The sequence below is a fragment of the Anopheles coustani genome, chromosome 2 (genome assembly GCF_943734705.1).
Source record: "Anopheles coustani chromosome 2, idAnoCousDA_361_x.2, whole genome shotgun sequence".
Taxonomy (NCBI): Eukaryota; Metazoa; Arthropoda; class Insecta; order Diptera; family Culicidae; genus Anopheles; species Anopheles coustani.
In genome coordinates, this window is record NC_071289.1 from 47488733 (window position 1) to 47513088 (window position 24356).

A 24356-nucleotide genomic window follows, 5' to 3' on the forward strand; every position below is an offset into this window, starting at 1 on the left:
TTCCAAAACATTTCAGCTTAAAATATGTAGTCAAATATTTGTTTATGTTTGTACAATACATCCGCATCAAAACATGTTATTGGTTTTTGGTTATTGAATGTATATTTAATTAAATGAAAAATTAAATCCCACAAGTGCGCCATTTTTTACGCGCGTTAGCAACGCTGCTAAGGAGATGGTGAAACTGTTTCCAATCATTTATCCGCAAAGGAAAAATTATTAGGGATTTTTTTTTTATCAGAAACTGTTAAAACGTAAGTATTTCCAATGAATCGGGGTTAGATTCGGCGCTTTTTGAGATTTTATTACAATTTTGAAGCAAAAATATTTTGCGCCAAGTTTGGCTCACAGCCCGGTTGACAGAAATTGACATTGTTGCTGGTACTATGTAGTTCCAGCAAGAGTCCCAGCAATCTGCCATGGAAAAACTTGCTGGTACTACATGACAGCTGCAAAAAATTTGAATTTTTGTCAACCGGGAGTGTTCCTAATTATTCACCTTGGAGAACTGTTCGTACTGCTAGATACTTTTGAATCATAGAAGGCATGGATGAATGAGATTATAAAAGTTAGCGATGAGATAGTTTTATTTTCACGAGAGAAGCCAAAGTCCGCGGCAAAAAAAGCTAAATTGTTTTTTAAATTCCTGTTGAAAAGTGTTTCTATTGTTTTAAGTTGAATTTTGAATAAAGCTGTTGAATTCAATGAACTACATCCACTTTGTTTTAAGTGCGCCAAGTAAGGAACACATCGCGCCAAATATGGAACATTACAAAAACAATGCGCCAATTTAGGAACATAATGTGCCACACAAAGGGCTTCTGAAACTTGAAGAAATGCGTCTTTTTCTACTACTTTGTCGTCATGTTGTCTCGATAGGATAAATCTTCCTCAGTTCCTTGTCCTCGGTTCCTTGTCCTCGGTTATCGTCGTTTGACAAATCGTTCGAAGCTGGTTAATAGAAGCGTGCTTTGTTCTTTACTCATACGATTCAATGCGTTTTGTATGACAGCAGATCCGAACATGGAGTCATAAACGAGTAGTGCATGTTTTCTGCTTCTGACAAAAATGTCTTCCAATTGAAGCACTGAATGTATTAATATAAACCTGCACGGCATGGAAGCCAAAGAAGTAAAACGGAATAAAAATGGTTGATGGCCATTGATTTGAACTAAAACTTTGTTTTAGTTTGAAGAACACCTTCATATCAACCACTGAAAATTCAGACGAGAAGAATGTACACAACCAACGTTTGTTTTGTGTCAGCCAAATCTTTAGTAGGTATTATAAACGTAACGGAACGTAACGGAACTACCCAGACAGCAAACTGAACCGGTTTTAGAACTATCCCGAAGTTTTGTATGGTGTTGTTGTTGGAGTTACTGAATTTTGGTTTCCAAGGTGGCGCCATATTTTTCCTCCTTTGATTTCTATAGTTGTCAGCTCGTGGAGTCTTGTTTTGTTTATCCGGTGTTTGGATGCATCAAAACAGAAATAGAGTTTAACACGAGTGAAATGATACGTGTACATATAGTTAAACGTTGGAACACTGTCGACATTAATTAATCAACGAATTTAGTTTTCATTCACAAAGATTTAAAAATGCCTGAGAAAAAAAAACACAGTTGGTAAAAGAGTAAATGAGGCCCCGGGCTAGATTCTCCTCTTCCTGCTGGTTCACATTAAGCGCCTGAAGCTATGCAAAGCGCGACACATGCATTCGTTTCGAATTTTTGAACGCTAACGGTTCGCATAAAAGGCAATAACGGTTTAAACTAATCACCCAGTGGAGGTTGAATGCGGGTTAATATACTTTTACATGTTAAGTTACTAGTAAGTAAACTATTCCACACATGATGGACAGCATGAAACAATGAGTTTCGTCGAAGAAATGAGTTGGAAACGGCGGCGCGCCCGCAGCGAGCGCAGCGAGCGGACTGCGCTAGGTCTACCGAAAAAGAGAGTTTGTTATAGTTTTGAGAAATAAGGGGGGCCCGTGGGCCCCCCTCATACCGCACCCTTAGGTTGATTGCGTAGCCGAAATTAACGGTACACACTACGGTTCAAATACTCGTAGGTTGAATTTAACGAATTAATGTATCACCAATTGCATACATTCAGTTTAAACGTCCACAAGAGGTGTAGCCACGATCGAAAACATGGCGGCCGGGGCCTCATTTACTCTTTTACCGGTGTTAGTTTCCTTCAACTGCGCATCCAACACTGATTCTCCAACAGTGCACATTAATACACGCACACCACCCACACACACACGACTAAGACAGATTGACACCACATGACCAACATCCAGAAAAATAATAGTAGAAAGAAGTATCGACAGAATGAAATAAAAACAGCAAGACCCAATAGAGGGAATACAGCCTCGGCCACGGTACACGGGAACTTGGTCATTGATTATGGGAATCTTAGCTGTCGAGGTCCGAACTGCGGCCGTCGATGCGGTAATAGCTGCCTCTTTTTGCCAAACGTCGCTTTAGAAATGCGATTCAGCGCACTCTTTCTACCATTGAATTTCTACAGGCACCTGGGACACATGTACGGCATAACGTCAGGCGTTCACAATCGAACACTGGTACCGAATGAACTGAGTGAGTGAGTGAGTAAAAATTATACAGTGCATAATTATGTAATTGCATACTTTTAGGATGTTCTGATATGCTTGCCAAATGGCTGAGAAAACGGTGTGCTAGAAAGAGTGCGCTGAATCGCATTTCTTAAGCGACGTTTGGCAAAAAGAGGCAGCTATTACCGGATCGACGGCCGCAGTTCGGACCTCGACGGCTAAGATTCCCATAATCAATGACAAAGTTCCCGTGAACCGTGGCCGAGGCTGTAAACTGACGATAGAGGGAACTACAAATAGCAAGGACAAATTAGGAAGAGGAGTTTAGAACAGATTGTGGAGTTAGGAAGTTATTATCAGAACTTTTCCGAACGCTTTTCGTGTGCTCGCGAGCCTGTCGTGAGAACCCCTCGGTTCGCTGCAGCGAGGACAAGAACTAAAAAAGCGTGGACACATTGAAAAAGCAAAGACACTCTGTACCGATTCGTAAAAAAACTCTGTTCTAAACTACTCTTCCTAATTTGTCCTTGCTATTTGTAGTTCCCTCTATCGTCATGTTTATTCCCTCTATTGGGTCTTGCTGTTTTTATTTCATTCTGTCGATATTTCTTTCAACTATTATTTTTCTGGATGTTGGTCATGTGGTGTCAATCTGTCTTAAAACTCTTGCACACCTGAGCAATGCCTGCCAAGGTAATACCAAAGCAATACTTGACAGCATCTGTTTTTCTGTAAGAATAGCTTACCTTGGCATTGCTCATGTGTGAAGTATCAGCGCAAGTTGTCGACAAGTAGGCGACGACAACATTGTTTTAAATTTCATTCTATACTCGTTTTTACATTAAAAATAAACAACACCAGTTGTGTTTGAATGCGAATGGTTGTTTACGCTTGGTATACTGGTTTGTTTACCATTTCTGTGCTAGGTAATTTTGAATTGTCAAACATTGGCGAGGTTGCAACCAAAATGTTTTGGTTGAGCAAGATTTGGTTGCAAATTTTTCCGTCAGATGGCGATACCATAGAATTTGCATATTGGCAGTGAAAGTTGGTGCCAACATTGGCAATGTGTGCAAGTATTTTTAGACATCGAGCTGTCTTGGGAGTTGAACCGTTATGTGTTTGAGGAGGGGTGTTGAAGAGCAAACATGCAACGGTATTGTAGCATAATAATCTTTATACATATATGTTAATTATAACAACCAACGAATTTAGGTTTTAGGTGTTTGAAATAATTATAGTAAGCTAGTTAGTTGAAACATTTCAAACCTTTCGTTAAGATGATGATGATGATGATGATGATGATGAGTACCACCTCTTACCCCAACACAGGTTTGAGAATGGCGGAGTTATCATAAGATATTTGTAAGCAATATCCAAGGCAAATCACGAAGTGATGGGATCAAAGTGATCCTTCACGAAAAAGACCAGTCATCTCTCTTTTCCTTGCGTACAGCGGTTAGCACAACTTCCATAAGACAGGAGTCGTGGAACCGCTCTCCGGAGTGCACGGCTAAAAAATGCTCTCTCCTATTCATGTAGCCGGTATCTCCCTTATCCTACATATGGAGGGGAGTTACCACTTTCCAGGATTGGCAAATTAAGCAAACCTTATCCGTGAAACAGTTGGTCACGTCGAAAAAATCATCAATGGATGAATTCGAGGCGCCTGCCACGTGATTGCACAAGAGCGACTGATACAGTTCCTACACAAAGATCAACTTCAAATTTCCACTTTTACGCGCGCGTGTCTCAAAGATATGTTGTTCCATTTTTTTTTATTTACATTTAAATTTACAAAACAAAAATCTCATCATCATCATCTGTGAGATCGTGATGACTAGTGCAATGCTTGCAAACATTAAGTTTTGACAATACACAACTACGAGACATTTCACATGCTACTAGGTTCTACTTAACAACCTGCTTAACGTACACGGCACACAAGCGCTTGAACTCACGAACGTTTGCAGCCTCGGCAATCTCTCTTGGCATGCTGTTGTACCATTGTATTCCTTTACAAAATATTGAATTCCTGGCAAATACTGAAGAGAAGTTCGACGTCCTGGGGTCATGAGCCCTACGAGTGTTGTACCGGTGAACGTCAGAACCCCTAATTACTCTTTCTCCAAGGTACCCCGGTAACACGCCCCTCAGGAGTTTAAATATTAGTATCATAGTCTGATACGCTATCCGCTGCTCTACCGACATCCATTGCAGGACATCCAGCATAACAGCAGAAGGCGTGTACCGACTACAACACAACACTAACCTCATTACCCTATTTTGCACTTTTTGCAACCTTTTGAGCTGTGTCCGATTGCCGAGGAACAATATTGATGGACAAAAATCAAAATGTGGTGAGATAATTGATTTGTAGAGGTGAACTTTCCCAAAAAAATTTAGGTTGTTCCCCAGTCTACTCATCACCCCACACTTCTTTGCCACCTTAGCGATGACCCCATCAATGTGTGCACTAAATGTAAGCCCGTCGTCCAGAGTGACTCCCAGATATTTAACCTGGGAGACTCGGTCAATTGCCCCGGTGGCAAAATCAGCATGCTTTCTCATTCTGGCGGTATCAATTGTCAATTGGACAGAACGAGAAAGCATGCTGATTTTGCCACTAGGGTGGTTTCGTGTTGATGGCAATGGAAAGCTGGCCGATCCACTCCCTCCTCGACATCACCATGTAGTGTGTTTTACTAATGTTTAATGTTAGTTTCTTGTATTTCAACCAGGCATCCAGAGCCACCAAGTCTGCATTTAAAAGGGACTCTGCCTGTTTCACGTCTTTTCGCGATATAAATATCACTGTGTCATCAGCAAAAAGATTTATCTCGCAGGAACGTAAGACCTGCTTCATGTCATTTATATACATGATAAACAAAATTGGTCCAAGCACACTTCCTTGTGGAACCCCAAGGGTGTTCTCAATGGGATCTGAAACAGATTTTTTGAAAATTGTCCTCTGGGTTCTACCTGTCAGATAATCGTTGAACCAACTGAGTTCCCTACCCTCAATACCGAATCGTTTAAGTGTTGTGAGCAACAAGGGTCTCGATATTGTTTCAAATGCCCGCTTTAGATCCAAGAAAACTGCAAGCACCGGCTGTCCACTGTCCATCAACCCCTTCCACTTCGCAAGCACCAGGTTCAGTGCAGTTTCACAGGAATGTCCTTCCAGATATCCCGACTGCTCCCGAGCCAGCAGTCCGGTCTGGTCCAGGTATTGCACCAATTGGTCCTTGATAACAACCTCCAGGACCTTCTCGATAGTGTGAAGCATGTTGATGGGGCGGAACTCTTCCGCTTTGATAGCTCCAGTCAGCTTTGGAATAGGTACAACCAATGACTCCTTCCATGTCTCCGGAAAAACACCCCTCTCCTCGATTGGTTAATCAAATCCAGGAGCGTCTGCCCCGCTACATGAAAGCAATCCTGCAAAGTTTTTGCATTTACATTCCCTATTCCTGCCGTTCTGGTCAGGTGAAAACATATCTGCCTTAGCTTGCTCTTGTCTATTGGTTGAAAAGAAAATTTATGCCTATGAGTATCAACTTGTCTCAGCTCGACTGGTTCGTCTACCGTCGGAATGTAGCTGTTAACAAGTGTGACGCTATTCACAAAAAAGTTGTTGGACCCTGCTGCGATCATCGCCTCATTGGACTCGAAACAGTTATCGAATTTCACGCATGAAGCTGTATTCTCGTCGGGTTTCAACATGCTTTTAAGAAGTTTTCAAAGTTCCCTACTATTACCCTAATGCTTGCTAATTTCCCTATTGAAGTATTCCTCACGAGTAGTTTTTAAAGACCTACTGTACTCGTTTCTTAGCTTAGTGTACTCACACCAATGTGAAGCCAGATTAGTCCGAACAAATTTTTTGTACACTTTGTCTCTTTTCCGCTTTAGACGTTCCAGAGCCAACGTATACCATCTGCCAGAGTATCTAGTCTCCACGGTCCTTTCATAAACTAAACTATTCATAGCACTCTCTAGTGTAACCTTCAATAGATCTGCAGCTTCATGGAAATTTGTAGTTTCCCTCTGTAGACCCAAAGTGACTGCCTGACAAAGACCCTCTTTAGAGTACCTATTCCAGCATTAAACTTGTTTTTGAACTGTCCTGAAACGTCCATCGTTCAGATTTAAAAGCAAAGCTTCATGATCAGATATTTTTGCACAAGCATCTGTTACCACGCTAATTGAGTCTGTGTTGCAGTACACATGGTCAATCAATGTCCTGCTATTCTTCGTAATACGGGTAGCTGCACTAACCTTCTGCTTCAGGCACACCAAGTCCATAAGTTTCTTCAATTTTTCGAACCTCACATCATTGAACCAATCAATGTTGAAGTCCCCAACCAAGACATTACGCTTGCCAAAATCTAGAAAACCTGTCTAACCAGTCCTCCAGAATTTCGACAAATCGTGAGTCACTTGAACTAGGTGAGTGATACAGAACGCCATAGTTTGCAGCCGACATGCCTCGAGTCACAGTAAACCCCAAAAACCAGTTGCCTTCCAGCGACTCGTTTAGAATCACCTTCAAGGCAACCGAGTTCCCAGCATAAACTGCAACCCCTCCTGTGTGTCGTGAGTGGGACAAACAGGACACGGCCCTGTACCCCGGTATACTAAACTGATCAAATGCTTCGCACTCCGTTATATGCGTCTCAGATAGAAGGACCAACGCGGGTTGCATCCTTTCTACCGAGTCGCTTAACAGAACATAGCTTGACGATAGGCCAGCGACATTGCAATACATGATTTCATATCGCTGTCATATCCCCAGCAATCTCTGCTATTGGGAATGTTTAGCAATCTTTGATACCTGTCTTTTGTATACGGGACACTCGCTACTAAAAGCAGCATGTTCCGTGCTCCCCCTTGAACCCGCCAACACGCAGTTCACACATTTTAAGGCCGCCGACTTACATTCCGACGTCCTGTGTGCGCCACTGCACCTAGAGCAGGCTTCCTCCTTATTGCACTCGGTGCGCTTGTGCCCAAACTGGCCGCACCGGAAACATCGCAATACATGAACAGAAGTGCTTATCGCACAACTGTCAAAACCTATTTTGACCTTGATGTCTAGAGGACCTCAACTCTAGACATTGTGCCGATTCCTTGTCAACATCGATCACGACATTGTACTTCTGGTACTTGTAGAACCTACTTTCGTACATTCCAACAAGCTCCAGTGTCGCGAACGAGATCCCTGCATTCTGTTCCTTCAGAAGTGCAATCACATCCACACCAGAATACTTCTCCGTCATTCCCATTATCCTTACTCTGGACAACGGTAAACGAACGGAATAAGCATCCCCGAGTTTGGACTGCACCTCCTTGCTAACTTCATCTAACGCGGATGCAGGACACTGTACAAAAACCTGACCTTTCCTACCATTACGGAAGTCCGAAACCTGCTGCTTCCTCGGATCCAAACGGGTACGTAGATCGACTGTTGTCTTGTCGCAAGATTGATCCACCTTCTGTACAATTACTAAAGACTAGGAGAGTTTTTGCTCTGCCACTTTAGCCACGTCTTTTTTACCTATTTTGGGCCCAGAGCCAGCCTCCTTCACAACACTCTTGGTTGCTGTGGGCTTGGTATTAGCTCTTCCCACGTCAAAATTACTAATAATAGTTTAAACCTTATTCTTCAAACTATTATCTGCCCCACTTTTTTTGGCCACTACTGTTGCAAAGCTCTCACTCCCCTTCTCCTTAGCACTCACCGGCGAAGGCTTCTCAATGATAACCTTCGGTACAGGAGGGGCTCTCAATGTAGTGGTGGTGGCATCGCGCAAAGTTGATGTATCTTGGCGCTTTACCGCCTCACACACTTCTTTTTTCATTTTTCCAGTCCCTTCTTCACAGCACTCTCAATCAGTGCACACAATTTTAAATCTGCTGCTTGTAGGGCTTGGGATTGCTCTCCGCTTGACGGTCGGCTTTCTTCCACCACTACATCCTGCATGCCCGGTTTCTTTTTGCAAGCGATACAAGTATCGCACATAAACACAACATTTTTAGACTTTTTAACCGCCTTTGCAACCGACTTAGTCAGATCGGCGCACAGGTGGTGAAAATGACAGTCGCAATCATTGCAGACGATTGAGTCATCGCTAGATAAGATTGAAAGATGATTGGCACCGGGCGGTCAGATAAGATAGATAGCTAGACAATAAGAAAAAGACAGATATATGTTTCAAGCATGCTTATCAAATACAGGTGAACGTCGATTATCCGGGGGTGTCGGGACCGGGAGGTCCCCGGATAATCGAATTCCACGGATAATCGAACATGTTCTAAAGCTGCAGATAAATGACAGCAACTTTCATGCAAGAGAAACTTTCAGTCGTCGTCATTTCAGTGGACTGAAAGTTTCCGAACGCATCACGCGTTTACACGACTCACAACAAATTAACGCTAACTGTCAACCGGCAGTCATGAGTTGGTAAACAAACTATGTAGAATTGTAAACGAGCTGTATTATTTCATCTTCAAAATTAATATTAATACTCATTTATCGTTGTGAATCATGCAAGTGAACTTAAATCGCATTAAACAACTTTGATTATTTCGTTTAACGATCATTTTAAATGGTTTTATACTGTTGACGCCTTCGTAATCTGTCAGTTGCACGAGCTGTCAAGAAACTTTCATTGCTGTGAAAGAAATTTACAGCCCGCCCAACTAACAATTGACAAGCATCTTTGGAACATTCTGTCTGTTCTTTAGAACGTTTTTCCACCTTCCAATAAACCGCTACATTAGGAACTGTAACCCAGCCGTTTGAGTTTTGACAACTCATGGAGGCGGCCATTTTTACCGACGGTCAAACCCGGTGAAAAAGTATAGTGATATGAAATAAAAAAAACGGTGAATTTAAAATAGTTTGTAGTTCCACTTGACGATCTTGCATCTCCCACTCTTTGGGATCAGCCGCTGTATTTCCACCGGTCTCGCTTGTCATTTAGTTGCAACTATTATTGTCCAACCTATTAGAGGGGAATATGGATCATTTGGTTCAAATCTTTTTATAACTAGTATTGTTACTTACTTGTGTTGGTGTTTGCTGCTTCTGAGGCTCGAACTGGTTGGGACAAGAAGAGGTATGTTGTTGTCGGCTCACCAAATCACATGAGCCACGCTCCGCTTCGACGATTGGTAGCTTAGTTGCCAATATCTATCAACAAACATTTTCAACAGGTGATGACCACAGTTATTCCTTGGCACAACGAAAAGCACCAGTCTGTAAAAGTAGCCGCAATATATCTGTATGTATCTGTATGCTGAAGCACTGCTTTTGCTTTGGTTCACTATATACTGCCACCAAACGATTAAATCTTTCTTTTTGATCTTGGTTTTGCAGGTGCGTCTTGTGGGTCAAAATTTGGTTGCTTGCTTTGGGTAATTCCGTGGAGATGAATGTCGGCGCATCACTTGGTGGAGCATCATTTTCATTGTGTGTTTCATTGATTTGGCTACTTTTCCAACCGAACGGTGCTTTTCATAATTCCATGGAAAGATTGTGAATTGAAAACTGAAAAGTGATTTGCTATTGGGTTTTTTTTAACTACACTATTGTGATTTCCATTTTGTTTATTGGTTTCTCTAGTGTTTATGTATACTAATCGATATTTCTTTTATGTGCAGAATTATTTTAAAGTCAAACTCTAATTAAAATGAATCGATGTCGTTAGGGAACGAAAAACCAATATTTTGTATTTATTGTGTATGTTGGATGCCCATATATGTTACATGTTTATATTATTCTTTCGATTGATTAGTCGTTTCTTAACTTACTCCACTAATGAATGAGATAAACGTATAAATAGATGTTGACCCTCCTCATCTACTTGAATGGCCGCAAGCTTGTATTTTATTTCCCTGGTATTGGTTCCACTCAGTGAGGTAAACAAACCTAGGCAAACATTTAGGCCAGTAGGTTCACATAGATTAACAAACGCCCTTCTAAACTAATGTGTGGGAATTCAAATTATATTCGCCTTCGGTAGTACACTTTAAACAACCATGTTTCTCATTGAAGTTTGTCACACCTGAAAACGGACGACACAAAGATGAGTAAAGTAACAATTAGAGAGAAAGAAAGTCTTACCTTTAATAAATGCTCGTGCCGCTGCATCAGCTATAATTGCACGAACTTTTATCTCATGTTGCACTTCGTTGATGATGGCTCCGTAATCAAAGTCGTTAAGCTCCTGCAGACATGTCTTAGGAACTCTTCGACCCTTAGCGGCTTTGACGAGCCGCTGAAGATTGCCACCGAGCCACTTCTGGTAGCTCATGGATGTTCATAACAATCGGCCAAAACGTGTCCAGGCCACGTCTGTGTAGTGGCAACCCATCGATACATAAATTTAGAGATATCGACATTTCACATTGCTAGAAATAAATAATAATTCAACATCACGATACGTGTTAGCGCATTCGACTAGTATTTCAATCATCTTACCTGAATCGTTTGGACAAACTACATGGGATGGCTTTGTGCCAATATCGACCACCATTCACTGCAATAATGTTCGCGACGGTCCTATTAGTTTTCAAAAGAGTACAACCGTTCTTCGGCAGCTGATTCTCTCGTAAAATATCTAACATCTTGTTCACAATCGAATTAAACAGATTTTGAACAACTGCCAAAAACCTTATACATTCCTCCAACGTCGTGTTGCCTTACTTCAAAGTACTTCCACCAAAGCTATCTACACTGCTCACGTTATCCGGTACACCATCGATTCTTGAGACTTCGTCTTGACCGTGATCGTCTCCAGAACGCGTTTCTTCTTCTGAGGTCTTCTTGGACAACTAGATCGAAGACGATCAAAGAATCGTCATTAATCTCTAGCTGACCCACACTGGTACTAGGAGCTTCTAAAATAAATAATCGTTTATTTAAATTTCGCATTCAAATATTGAGCAGCACAAGCACAAACACTTACGATCCATTCCACAAGAATGTTGGCTCTCCTGATCAAATCTTTTCCCATTCACTTTGTACAAATTACCTGAACGCTTAAGCTGCCCTAGAAAGTTGTTTTTGTATGCCATTTTTGATAAAATCAAAATTTCCGAAGTGCTGGAAGCTTGCAACGTTGCTTCTGATTTTGTTTACAAATTTGTGTGATACAGTGGAAAGGGAGAGGCACAGTGGGATTGCTTCCTTAGTCGTGCGCTCTCGCTCTCGCACATGGTATAAACATTGAATGTTCCAAAGATGACAGCTCGTGGTTACCTGGGCGGCTACGTTAAGTGAAATTTTAGTTGCGCAACTTAAATTGTTTGTTTATTTCGCGTTTAGACGTGCTAAGTTGGGTTTCACATGAGTGAAATGAGTGTTTGACAGTTGCTGTTAAGTGAAAGTTGCAATCATTTAAAACGCCTTTAAAATACATTTATAAAACCCAGTTTTGAGTCTCAGCTAGTTCACTTTGGATGCTTCAATAAGTAAGAATAGAATTTCTCGCAATATAAAGGGTGTCCCAGAAAGTATAAGCACGATTTCTAAATTACGTTTCTGGAAAACGGATGACGCCAAACAGTTGATTCTTCGGGTGTTTGATTGTTTACATTCAAACCTACTAGATAGTGCATCGAAACTATTTTTTCAATCGTTTCTGTTAAAATGCGAGGCATTTCCGTCAAAAAGCGCAAAAGCGTTCTGCACAAATGGTGTTCGACTCCTTATCGGTAGGTGTGAGTATCGGAGCCGTACGAACCGCCATCCAAAAGTTTCGGGAGGAGTACAGCTTCGAGGATACGCCGAAAAGTGGTCAAAAACCTGGTCCTATCGACCAACAGTTGAACCGGGAAAGAGCAAAAGCATTCAAGCAAAAATAGGAAAGTTCCATTCGCGATGTGGCTCAACAAATGGGTACATCAAAAAGTAACGTCCAATGAGACAAGGCAAGATTGAAATTAAAATCGTACAAAATCCAAAAGAAATCGAAACGGAGTGCAAATTAGGCTGCATGCATTAAACATCGGGCCCGGAAGCTGTACGACAAGCTGCTGTGTGGTCAACCCTCATGCATCAGTTCGACGAAGAGTCGACCAAGACCAGACCAATTGAGATATTTTGGGCGCTAACGAAGGCACACTTGAGAAAACATTTTAAAGCTGCGAAAAACATCGACAGTTTTCAAAAACACTGTAAAACCGTTCAAAAGTGTCGAAAACCGTGCTGAGCCATATCGGAGGCGACAGATCAAAAGTGCGGTCATTAGCATACGATTAAATTTTTAAAATTTTTGTTTTTCGCAAATAGTCCAGAACAGAACCCAAACACAATTTATGAAACAAAAATTCAGTTTCTGGAACAGGTTTTATTTTTTACCTAATTTTGAAATCGTGCTTATACTTTCTGGGACACCCTTTATACGGGAATTTGTGTTCCAGTTAGTTGATTAATCATAAAAAAATGTTGGAATTATTTTTCAATTGTAATTTTTATAAGTATTTTTGATTCGACCAATTTAGTTTGACATATTATTCCTAAGAAACTTTTGCAAACTAACTTGAAGTTCATTGAAAAATTTCAACATGGTTGTGCAGTTGTCAGTTGCAAGGCCTCCGGATAATCCGCCCCCCGGTTAATCCGACCCCAGATAATCGACGTCTAACTGTAATTGTAAATTTAAATCGAAATATAATTATAAATAGGTAGGAAATAATTCCACAAGATAGGTAATTAAAATTAGGATAATAAGGAGTATAATTTAGATAGGGTAAGATGATCAATTTATAGATAGATCCTGAAAAGGATAATATTGCGCATCACAAGCAAGCGGTCACCTTACTTTAATTACGTCGTGTCATTGGGCCTTTTGTGAAAGATTGATATAAAAGCGCGCTGCGTGCGAAGGAAGATGATTCGTAATAAACGGGTACAGCACGGACTACCATCGGATAAAATCCGTTCGAATCGAGTTGTCAAAGGTCACTCACGTTGAAAAGCGCGGGCAAATCTGACTGTCAAGTTTCACTCACCGCCTCTCAAATGTGTTCATTTTACCTGCCATTTTGAATATGAACGAAATGAACTCTTTTCGCAAATCCGTTCGTTCCCGTTTGTATGGGAAGAAATCCGCGAGGTTTTATGCCACGGATTCTCAGCGAATTCGTACATTTGAGGGTTCTTATTGAAAAAAAGAGAGTTAATTGCTTTTCTGAGGATCCTATTTGTAGTTTTTTTATGAATTTATCTTAATTTTGTATAATTATTGAAATGACTACTAAGAACTTCGTTTGAAAAGTAATAATCATCCACTTCATGGAAACACGAAGCTGGAGACTTCAAAGGTACCTTTGAACATACGATGTATAAACACACAGAGTTCATTTTTCACCGACCGTCGAACGGATATTTTCCGATCGTAGCCCGTGCTGAGTGCGATTATTTAAAGTGCCGGAATATCACAGTATAATTGCGTGCGAAAATTTCTGTACAACAAAGCAAGCTTGTACATCAGTTTGTGAATACAGATTATATTCTCCGTTGGTCATCAGAACTAAACGTACGTGTGTCACCAGTAGTAGCGGGAGAAGAACGACCAGAAGGTTTAGCAGGAGAAATATCCAATCCTTATTTCAGCTGACTCGGGCCTAGAAAGAAATGAAACATTAACCAAAATATAAAACTAGGAAAGATTTTCTAAACTCACCAGGAGCAGCGGGAGAAGAACGACCAGAAGGTTTAGCAGGAAGTAAAATCACTTTTTGATTCAGCTGACTCGGGCCTAGGAAGAAACGAAACATTAACCAAAATATAAAACTACGAAAGATTTTCTAAACTCACCAGGCGTAACGGAATTAGAAATATGCTGTAGAAAAAGCTGTTTTGGTGCCGTTGGACCTGTGAATGAAGCTTTTTTTGTTTGAAAACGCAACTAAAGCATTGTTATATTTAGGTTTACCTTCAATTATATCTTCCTCTGTGAGGACCAACTCTTTCAAAATCCGACGCTTCTTGGCCGGTCCTAAACATGTCATTCGATGCAATATCCATCGCTGGAAATTAAAAAAAATTAAAGACATGTTATGAAATTGCACTGGGTGAATTTTTTAAAACATATTTGCTCTATATATATAGGCATAGTATCATCTCCAGTTACAACGGCACCAACGGTTCAACGCAATTATCGTGCATCCCGATCTTCAACGATCACAACCCACCCGGGATCAAAACAGCACATCGGCCGTACACAAAGGTAATTGAATGGAAAAGTACTGACCTAACAAAACTGTCTCTCTCTCTCCCACAGAAATACGAAGCAAGAAAATCGGCAGCTCGCGAACACACGGAAGTATCAGAGACAATATCGTAGAAGAAACAGCACCTACTCGTTCACAGTTAACATACGACTGACTAACTGACTAAAAATCACAATTGCATATGAATATGCAGAAAACAACCCACCCGCTAGGCAGCTCGAAATATCGTTCTCAAAACGTCCTCCGCGCGAACAAACGTCCTCCATTTTTGTATGGGGATGAAACAAAAGGAGGACGTTTTTCGAGCAATCGTCCTCCTTGTCCTCCTCACCATACAAAACTGCTCGATGTTTGTGTCATGGAGGACGTTTTTGAGGACGATTTGCTCGAAATTGCCTAGCGGGCAGTTGACAGAAATTGACATTGTTGCTCTATATTCTATATTTATACACCTTGAACCGGGTGGAGTTCTGCTCCTGTCAGGCGACGTCGCGCTGTAGTGTGGACCCCGAGTTAGAATCGAATCAAATCAAATCCCAAACAAGTCAAATCTGATTCGAATCCCAATAGAATCAAATCTTTTGAATCCGTCAAGTTGTTATTCGAATCTTTGGAATCCGTATACGGATCAAATCTTCGGATCTTCTGAATCCCGATTCTGCCCACACTTCTGCCAACACTGACATTTTTCCCTCGGGAACAAAATTTCACGATTTGCAAGCCAAGCACCGGTATATTTTAAAAGAACATTTTCCTACAAAATCAGGATGACTGACTTCGATAACGCCACTAAAAGTATCAGAAAAATCGAGAAAGAAATTCTTCAACTGAAATCTGAAATAGCTGATACGCGTCAAGGGCTCGGTTTGGAATTACTCGATCCGGAACTAAAGAAAATAATGGAAGAAAACACGAGGCTGCGCCACCGCCTTGAAATCCTGCAATCGGTAAGATACGTGGCATCATGTTCTGTGAACACTTTTAATTAACGCCAATGATATCCACGCAGTCGGTAAAGCGCGAGCAGTCTTCTGCTAGTGGCAATGATCATGTCGTGTTTTCTATCCTCGGACAATTGCAACAACTCTTCGCCGAGGCCATCACTAAAGCTTACCCGGGAGTAACAGTGCCGGCAGTGATAACGATTTCTTCCTCTGCTAAGTTCGGCGATTATCAATGCAATAGTGCAATGCAAATAGTACAGCAACTAAAACAGCAATCGATTAAGGCTTCTCCGCGTGATGTTGCTGAAAAACTTATAACAGCGTTGGATCACTCGATAAATTTCATCGAAAAAGTTGAAGTAGCTGGTGCAGGTTATGTCAATGTATTCCTTTCCAGGTACGGTAGTGATCATAACAATCTATTCCTCACCATGTCTGATATTTGTATGTGTAGTTTAATTATACCTTTTTTTCGTTTTGCAGGACTCATGGAGAGAAATATGTTATGAACATTTTGAAAGAAGGTGTATTAGCACCACGTCAGGAGCGTAAGAAGGTGGTTGTAGATTTTTCATCGCCAAATGTGGCTAAAGAAATGCACGTTGGGCACCTCAGATCAACAATTATCGGTGACTCTATTTGCCGTTTCCTTGAGTTTCTGGGGCATGATGTGTTGCGCATCAATCACATTGGTGACTGGGGAACACAGTTTGGTATGTTGATTGCACATCTACAGGATCGCTTTCCGGATTTCCAATCTGTTTCCCCACCGATCAGTGACTTGCAAGCATTTTACAAGGAGTCGAAAGTTCGTTTTGATAGTGACGAGGCATTCAAGAAGCGTGCCTACGAGTGCGTGGTAAAACTACAGAGCGGAGAACCGAGCTACTTGAAAGCATGGAACCTAATATGCGATGTATCCCGTAAGGAGTTCCAGACCATTTACAATCGTCTGGATGTTAAGCTGATTGAGCGTGGAGAGTCCTTTTACCAGAGCCGTATGCAGCAAATCGTAGCCGAACTCAAATGTAGCGGATTCCTGGAGGAAGACGAAGGTCGCCTGATTATGTGGGGAGAAGATCGTAACGGCATTCCTCTAACGATCGTAAAATCGGACGGCGGATTTACGTACGACACGTCCGACATGGCCGCCATAAAGCAACGCTTACACGAAGAAAAGGCTGATTGGCTTATTTACGTAACTGATGCGGGACAGGCGACACATTTCCAGACTGTCTTCTCTTGCGCAAGACGATCGAACATATTAGATCAAACTAAGCATCGCGTAGATCACGTAGGATTTGGCGTAGTACTTGGAGAAGATGGTAAAAAATTTAAAACACGTTCAGGTGACACGGTAAAGTTGGCGGAGCTACTAGATGAAGGTCTAAAACGATCGATGGATAAACTGATCGAAAAAGAACGTAATCTGGTACTTTCTCCTGAAGAGATGCGTGCAGCCCAGGAATCCGTTGCGTACGGTTGTATAAAATATGCTGATCTATCACACAATCGTAATAACGAATACGTTTTTTCTTTCGACAAGGTAAGATATAACTGTCATGACAAATCCGGAATGATCGCTTATTTTGCTTGCATATTTCTTATTTTTCTATTGTAGATGCTGGAAGATAAAGGCAACACAGCCGTCTATTTACTTTACGCTTACACGCGTATCCGTTCAATAGCTAGAACTTGTGGAGGTGATTTTGCCAACAACATGCAAAAAGTAATCGAGAATACGAACATCACGCTGGAGCATGAAAAAGAATGGAAATTAACCAAGGTTTTACTTCGCTTTACCGATGTCATTCTCCTGATCACGAAAAATCTCTCGTTGCACCATCTGTGTGAATTTGTGTACGAAATTTGTACAACATTTAGCGAATTTTATGACAGTTGTTACTGCATCAAAAAAAATGCGAAAGGTAATATCGCGTTTTTACTTTTTCAATTCTCTTAACCTAACGTTTTCTTTTGTTTTTTTTTTTTTATTTGCAGGAGAGATAGTCGAAGTGAACGCATCAAGAGTACTACTGTGTGAGACAACAGCTAGAATTTTGGGAAAATGCTTCAACATTTTGGGTCTTAAACCAGTTCATAAAATATGAATGCTTTGCTAAAAGTGAGTAAGCATTGAGATCAAAAGCGAATTATAAAGTTATATAATTAGTTATAAAGCAAACAAATTGTCCGTTTGTTTAAACTGGTTGTTATGCAATTACAGTACAGTAGATATCCGACATACGCGGTTTTCAAAATTTGATAGTAGATTGGGTTTATAACATCGATGTAAATTACTGAGATGTACAACCACGCTAATAGGTATGTAAATTACACATTTTCATAACTTACGCTTTTTATTTCGTTTATTGCAATTTATTTCATCGAATACGTCTGCATTGCATTCATATTAACGGACAAAGTATTTTTTTAAATATTCTAAGATACATGTACACAAGAACGCGATCTCGTAATTCCAAGTATAACCCAATCTGCAAGGTTTGGCTAAAAAGACCGATTGCCTCAATTTACGATGCAGGGTTGAGGAGTTTGAATGGTTTTTACTGCACTTGGTTTCAGCTTGTGTCCGTATAGTTGTGTCAAGCGGGATTAAAGTGCATTTCGTGCAATTTTCAATCTGGTTTTGAAAGTTCTTATTTTTCTTCCTTGCATTGTATTTCTGTACCGTAGAAGCACCATACTTGGCGCGGGTCCAAACTTGGCGCACTTTCTAATATTTTCTTCGATATTAGACTATTTTCAAAACATTTGAGTCTAAAATATGCAGTAAAATATTTGTTTATGTTTGTACAATACATCCGCATCAAAACATGTTATTGATTTTTGTTATTGGATGTAAATTTAATTAAATGAAAAATTCCATCCTACAAGTGCTCCATTTTTTACCCGCGTTAGCGAAGCTGCTAAGGAGATGGTGAAACTGTTTCCAATCATTTATCCGCAAAGGAAAAATTATTAGGGATTTTTTTTTTATCAGAAACTGTTAAAAAGTAAGTATTTCCAATGAATCGTGGTTAGATTCGGCGCTTTTTGAGATTTTTAGGTATAATCCCAAATGAAGCCCCCCCGTCGCCGCATCGTCGTCATTTTTTCAACATGTGCGCCTGAAAGTATGCAATAGGTGGCACATCAATTCAGTTTGAATATTTTAACAGCTGAATTTCCGTTAGAAGCTGTAATGACTTGAACTAATCGGTTAAACTGAGCAAGATGGAGATCATAAACCAATGAGTTGGACTGAAGAAATGAGTTTGAAACGGCGGCGCGCCCGCAGCGAGCGCAGCGAGCGGACTGCGCTAGGTCTACCGAAAAAGGGAGTTTGTTATAAATTTGTGAAATAAGGGGGGCCCGTGGGCCCCCCTCATACCGCACCCCTAGGTTGATGGCGTAGCCGAATTTTCATACACTCATGTAAGTAATGCATGAGGGAGTTTATGTTGTACATCCTTTCCAGTATAATCATCATCTTTAATTTAATGAGAATTCAATTCAAACGGTTTACACAACGGCATTTGTTTCACCAATTGCATACCTTTAAGGTGCATCCGCTCACAAATGGTGTAGCCACAACAGCGATTTCGGCTGGGGGGGCTTCATTTGGGATTTTACCGATTTTTATACTAATTTTGAAGCATAAATATTTTGCGCCAAGTTTGGCTCACAGTGTTCCTAATTATGCACCGTGGAGAATATGACTGTTCGCACTGCTAGATATTTTTGAATCGAAGAAGGCTTTGATGAATGAGATTATAAAAGTTAACGATGAGATAGTTTTATTTTCACGAGAGAAGCCTAAGTCCGCTGCAAAAAAAGCTAAATTATTTTTTAAATTGCTGTTGAAAAGTGTTTCTATTGTTTTAAGTTGAATTTTGAATAAAGCTGTTGAATTCAATGTACTGCGTCCATTTTGTTTTGAGTGCGCCAAGTAAGGAACACATCGCGTCAAGTAAGGAACATTGCAAAAACAATGCGCCAAGTTAGGAACATGTGCCACACGAAAGGTTTCTGAAACTTGAAGAAATATTAATTTAAGAGTTTCTCACTTATTTTACTTGTATTCTATGGTAGTTAGGCAAAACGTAGTATGATTTGACCGAACATTGATTTGGTTATTCAACTTTTTATGCAGAATTTCCTTAACTGCGCCAAATATGGTACATCTACGGTAACAGCAAAACAGGCATGATACGGATCGTAAATATTTGGTTGTTTATTCCGTGCTGCCGACTATTGTAGCATCATAGATCAGAGTTTTTTAAAGCATTCAATCGGTACAATGATCGAAACGGGTAAAAATATTCATCACAGTGAAGAAAACAACAACTTGTAAGAAGATTTGGCAACAGCAGACGACACAGCTGAGGTAGAGGAAATGTTCGGATCATTGTTCGTAAGTTTAACTCAACGCAGTGATCCCACTTCCATCTTCAGACAAAATTGCTTGTATAACAATCTATGCTGTTTTTTGTTTAACATCAGGGGAATATTCGAAAGATCCGGGCGCGATTCCGAATACTGGTTTTTTTTTCGGACCTAACAACCTGACGGGCGCTACCCGTTTCACCACTGGTCGTTACCGCGAGCTTTGAGCCAGACCCGGCGGCGCAAAATGTGCCAGACCCGGCGGCGGCTGGTGTCATTGCTTTACCGCACGATGTTTTGTCGGACGACAGGTCCGCCAATTTTTCTGTAATTTTTTAAATTCTAAGACGATTAAATGAATTTTATTATTTTTCTTAGATGAAAGGCACAACTCCGAGTTTATAAAGTCCAACTTTGTTGACAGATAAAATCGGATGCGTCCATCCGATAAAATCAAAAGATTTTGATTTTATCGTGCGGAGAAATCGTGCGAACCTTGCAGCTGTCAAATCCCATACATTTTCGTCTGTCAAAAGATCGTGCGGTAAAGCACTGACACCAGCACCAGTAAAAGTGCACCGTTTAGAACAATTGCAAGGTGTACTGTTAGGGCTTCTGTTAAGAAGACCTATACGAAGGTTTCGCAAAGAGCTCTACAAAAGGCCTTTCCCTTTTATTTATTTTATTTTCAAGCCCGGTTGACAGAAATTGACATTTGAGGGTATTATGATCCAGTTCCGCGTTATTGCTCGAAAGTTTCCGCATATTTGCTCGAATAGCAACCTGGGTATTTATACAAGTATTTCAAGGTATATAAATATATAGTTTTTAACAAGTTTCGAGCACTTTGATTTTTAATCAATTTTCAAAACGATCGAGTTATTGGTGTGTTTTATACTATGGCTAAATGGCTAAATAAATCAAAGTGACTTGTCAAAACACAACGTTGATATGAAAAGTGCATCCTGAATTATCATGTTCTTGGTAAATACCTAGATCTATAGAACCCACATATGCTCCGGACACATACGGTCTATAGAGATCCATCGACCAGGAGGTGCTTGAAACTGCTCGACGATAAGGACGCGCGTCGTTTCGTATCCGCGCATCGTCTCGACACGCAGGTGGCGTCGTTTTGGATCGTCGAGTCGCCCAGCCATTTTTTCGCTTTTTTCAAAGTGTTGTTTACCTTTTGTATGGGCCAGCGTCGAGAAGTTTATCGTTTCCGCGCTCCGAATCGTAATACCCTCAATTGTTGCTGGTACTATGTACTTCCAGCAAGAGTCCCAGCAATCTGCCATGGAAAAACTTGCTGGTACTACATGACAGCTGCAAAAAATTTGAATTTTTGTCAACCGGGAGGTTTATACAACTCATAAAGATAAATACAAGAGTTTATTTTTACCACGATGATTTTATTACAAGTTTTTACCTGTACATACTTTTAGTGTTTTTGGGTCCCATTTTTTATCTGCAACTATTTCAAGATGCTTCGAAGAGTTTAACTTCGTACGGGATCAGTCTTCGGTCTGAGAGGAAATATCTCACCCATCCAGCTCTTCCTGGTCTGTTTGTTGTTATTTCTAATTGGCACTGCGGAAAAGAATGAATAAACAAATAGATACATGATTAGAAGAAGTTTAGGTTAACAAACAAATCGTTTTAAATGATTAATACGTACTTATAGTTTCCATAAGCTGAAGATGATATTTTGTACAGAGACGATGAAACTTCTTCGTCGATGCTGCAATGGACGTATTCCGTTCCAATTGTACACTTCCCAATAAACCTAAACTTTCCTTAACACGCACCGTACATATTTGGTCTAAGAACTTTGTACTGAACAAGTTTCCAACTATATTTTACTTTGTTTATCACAACACCAACAGCTAGACGAGAATGCAAATTCCGTTCAGCTTCTTAGAGCTTCAGCAGACATATACACTCGGTGTGGTGCACATATCCACACACGGGAAACATAGGCTGTTCGTTTTGACAACTGGCTAAACAGTACAATTTGGCCGCTGGGGAATATTGAATTGTCAAAAATTGGCGAGGTTGCAACCAAAATGTTTTGGTTGAGCAAGTTTTTTTTTGCAAATTTTTCAGACAGATGGCGATACCATAGAATCTGCATATTGGCAGTGAAAGTTGGCGCCAACATTGGCAATGTGTGCAAGAACTTTTAAACTTTAAAGTGTGTTTCGGAATTATCAAAACATGAGATGATTTTTTTGAGTACGAGAAATAATTTTAATTTCGATTGAAACGAAATTTGTATGCATTCTGACACTGACAGTTGACTGTCAGACCGCGTCCACATGGCATAGTAGCGTAGCGATTTCAATTTTCAGCAGAATTTTTCTAAACGAAAATCACCCTGCTAAAAGGTGGCTATTAAAATCCAACGATGGATCAGATATTTAACAATGGCAAATGTAAATAGCAGTTTCTAAATTATTTTAAAGATTATTTAAACCATAAAACACATAAAAAGCATGTTTTATGTGGGCCAAAATAACGACAAAAAGTGTGTTCGGAAAATTTTTCAGTGAAAACATAAAATACACTCATTGATAAGAATTTTAGTGCATGCTTAGAAAGCTACTCATATTGCCATCATATGATGCGCCGGAACTTCTCTCGGGGCTCTGTTTATACGTCCCTGCGAGAACACTCCGTGCTAGAACGCTACTTGACGTTGAGGTTCGTCGTACCCGTTTTGGATCCTCAGACCCGTTTCTTGTTATGTGCCGCGAATTTAATGCAGTCTGGGATCGTTTTGAACCTGACATGTCTAGATCCGCGTTTTTGTTTTCTATTCGTGGGGTGGAACCGGTCACCCGTTAGATTTAAATGGTATTAAGCTATGTATTGTACTAAACTTAAACGCTTCAAGGGGGCCAAATATGGTCCGTTGAATTTCAATAAAAATTACAAATTACAAATTACTCTACATTACCATACCAAGTTTATCGTTATATGATCGGTACAGTTAATGCAACGATTTTTTGTGGTACCCCTTCCCTAAGTTGGCCAAAATTGGTACTTTTACCCTATAAAAATTCTGTTGACAACTGGTTTAGAAATCGGAGGAATGAAACGCTTTGACTGGACCTGGTTGTACGAGATCTTGGCATAACGACACAATAAGTATATCACATCGACCAACCAGCGACACGCGAACGATGGCGGCTAGTGCGAAGAGAATTCTTTCTAAAATTCGACAAACAAATCAAGCATCCAATGGTGAGCTATGTATGGTAAATAGGAACCCACGGAATTTGGAGCGGTTGAGACTGGCGTATAAAACAGATGGCTATCATTTAGAGAAACCAGTACGGAACTTTTGGCACAGGTAATGAACTTGTTGATTTTTTTACAATCTTGTTCAATGCTACTTTTGTTTTACTTAGGCTGGAGATTACTGCTACTAATAAATACGTAACAGCGAAGGTGGTTCACTTTCAAAACGGACCAGTTATTGAATGTAGCACGACGGAATGGGCACTGAAGCGGCATTTATATAAGGGCAATGATTTTTCGGCTTACACCAATCTGGCAAAAGTGTTTGCAGCACGTTGTTTGGATGCCGGATTGACGGAAATGTGGAGTGATCTGAAACCAAGTGCCGGAGGAAAGGTAGAATCATTCTTGCGGACAGTTGAAGAATGCGGGGTTAAACTCCAAGAGCCAGAACGAATTCGTCCATCGTACAGCTGGGACATGCACCGCCCGGAAAAGCCATGGGAGATTACGGAATAAACTTTCAACAACAATGATTAGATTTTTAGTGAGCTACATTTTATTTCGAATAAATTGTAACTGCAACAGGCGTCTTGTAGATTAGTTATTGCTCGTACTTCTGCTTGATATCGTTCCACAATTTCTGCAATGCAAATCATGAAGGAAATACGTGCATTACATAATGAGCGTCAGGAATGGGGAAGATGCAAGGAGCACTTACGCCTTTGTTGTGAGATTCGAACACAGCATCGGTAATCATGTCGAAACCGCGTTCAAAGAAAAACACACATCCAGCTATTCCCACAAGATACGTCGAGGTGCGTTTCAGAAGCAAATTATTTAGCAGCTTCATTTTGGTTGATTTTGCGAGTTGTACTTCTACGTTCTTCACAGTCACAACAACGAATGTAGCAACACTGCGTGTCAAATGTTCTTTGATTTCCGAGCTG

The 24356-nt window shown here is 40.5% G+C and overlaps 3 protein-coding genes across 4 annotated transcripts; 2 read left to right on the forward strand and 1 right to left on the reverse strand.

The window, feature by feature from the left end:
• The first annotated feature begins 15538 nt into the window (after positions 1–15538).
• On the forward strand, positions 15539–18048 carry LOC131262525 (probable arginine--tRNA ligase, cytoplasmic). Of its 2 annotated transcripts, none has more exons than XM_058264550.1 (5): positions 15539–15777; positions 15840–16171; positions 16258–17320; positions 17396–17702; positions 17776–18048. In XM_058264550.1, exons 1-5 carry the CDS (start codon positions 15598–15600, stop codon positions 17883–17885), a joined length of 1992 nt encoding a protein of 663 aa, XP_058120533.1. In that variant the 5' UTR covers positions 15539–15597; the 3' UTR covers positions 17886–18048. The 2 variants fall into 2 exon arrangements, with proteins under 2 accessions (XP_058120533.1, XP_058120534.1); XM_058264551.1 differs by having other exon boundaries at positions 15849–16171.
• Positions 18049–23305: 5257 nt separating this feature from the next.
• On the forward strand, positions 23306–23995 carry LOC131262555 (large ribosomal subunit protein uL18m). The gene is made up of 2 exons (XM_058264595.1): positions 23306–23518; positions 23577–23995. Exons 1-2 carry the CDS (start codon positions 23349–23351, stop codon positions 23923–23925), a joined length of 519 nt encoding a protein of 172 aa, XP_058120578.1. The 5' UTR covers positions 23306–23348; the 3' UTR covers positions 23926–23995.
• Positions 23943–24356, reverse strand: LOC131262559 (cytochrome b-c1 complex subunit 9). The gene is made up of 2 exons (XM_058264600.1): positions 24128–24356; positions 23943–24049 (listed from the first exon to the last, which is right to left on the reverse strand). The coding sequence occupies exons 1-2, from the start codon at positions 24257–24259 to the stop codon at positions 24011–24013; spliced, it is 171 nt and encodes a 56-aa protein (XP_058120583.1). The 5' UTR covers positions 24260–24356; the 3' UTR covers positions 23943–24010.

Bases quoted from the DNA above. Each gene is read 5' to 3' on its own strand.
- LOC131262525 (XM_058264550.1), top strand. From the start codon at position 15,598: ATGACTGACTTCGATAACGCCACTAAAAGTATCAGAAAAATCGAGAAA. The intron at 17,321-17,395 runs GTAAGATATAAC...TTTCTATTGTAG, and splicing joins ACGTTTTTTCTTTCGACAAG to ATGCTGGAAGATAAAGGCAA. The intron at 17,703-17,775 runs GTAATATCGCGT...TTTTATTTGCAG, and splicing joins CATCAAAAAAAATGCGAAAG to GAGAGATAGTCGAAGTGAAC.
- LOC131262555 (XM_058264595.1), top strand. From the start codon at position 23,349: ATGGCGGCTAGTGCGAAGAGAATTCTTTCTAAAATTCGACAAACAAAT. The intron at 23,519-23,576 runs GTAATGAACTTG...TGTTTTACTTAG, and splicing joins GTACGGAACTTTTGGCACAG to GCTGGAGATTACTGCTACTA.
- LOC131262559 (XM_058264600.1), bottom strand. From the start codon at position 24,259: ATGAAGCTGCTAAATAATTTGCTTCTGAAACGCACCTCGACGTATCTT. The intron at 24,050-24,127 runs GTAAGTGCTCCT...TTTGCATTGCAG, and splicing joins TCGAATCTCACAACAAAGGC to AAATTGTGGAACGATATCAA.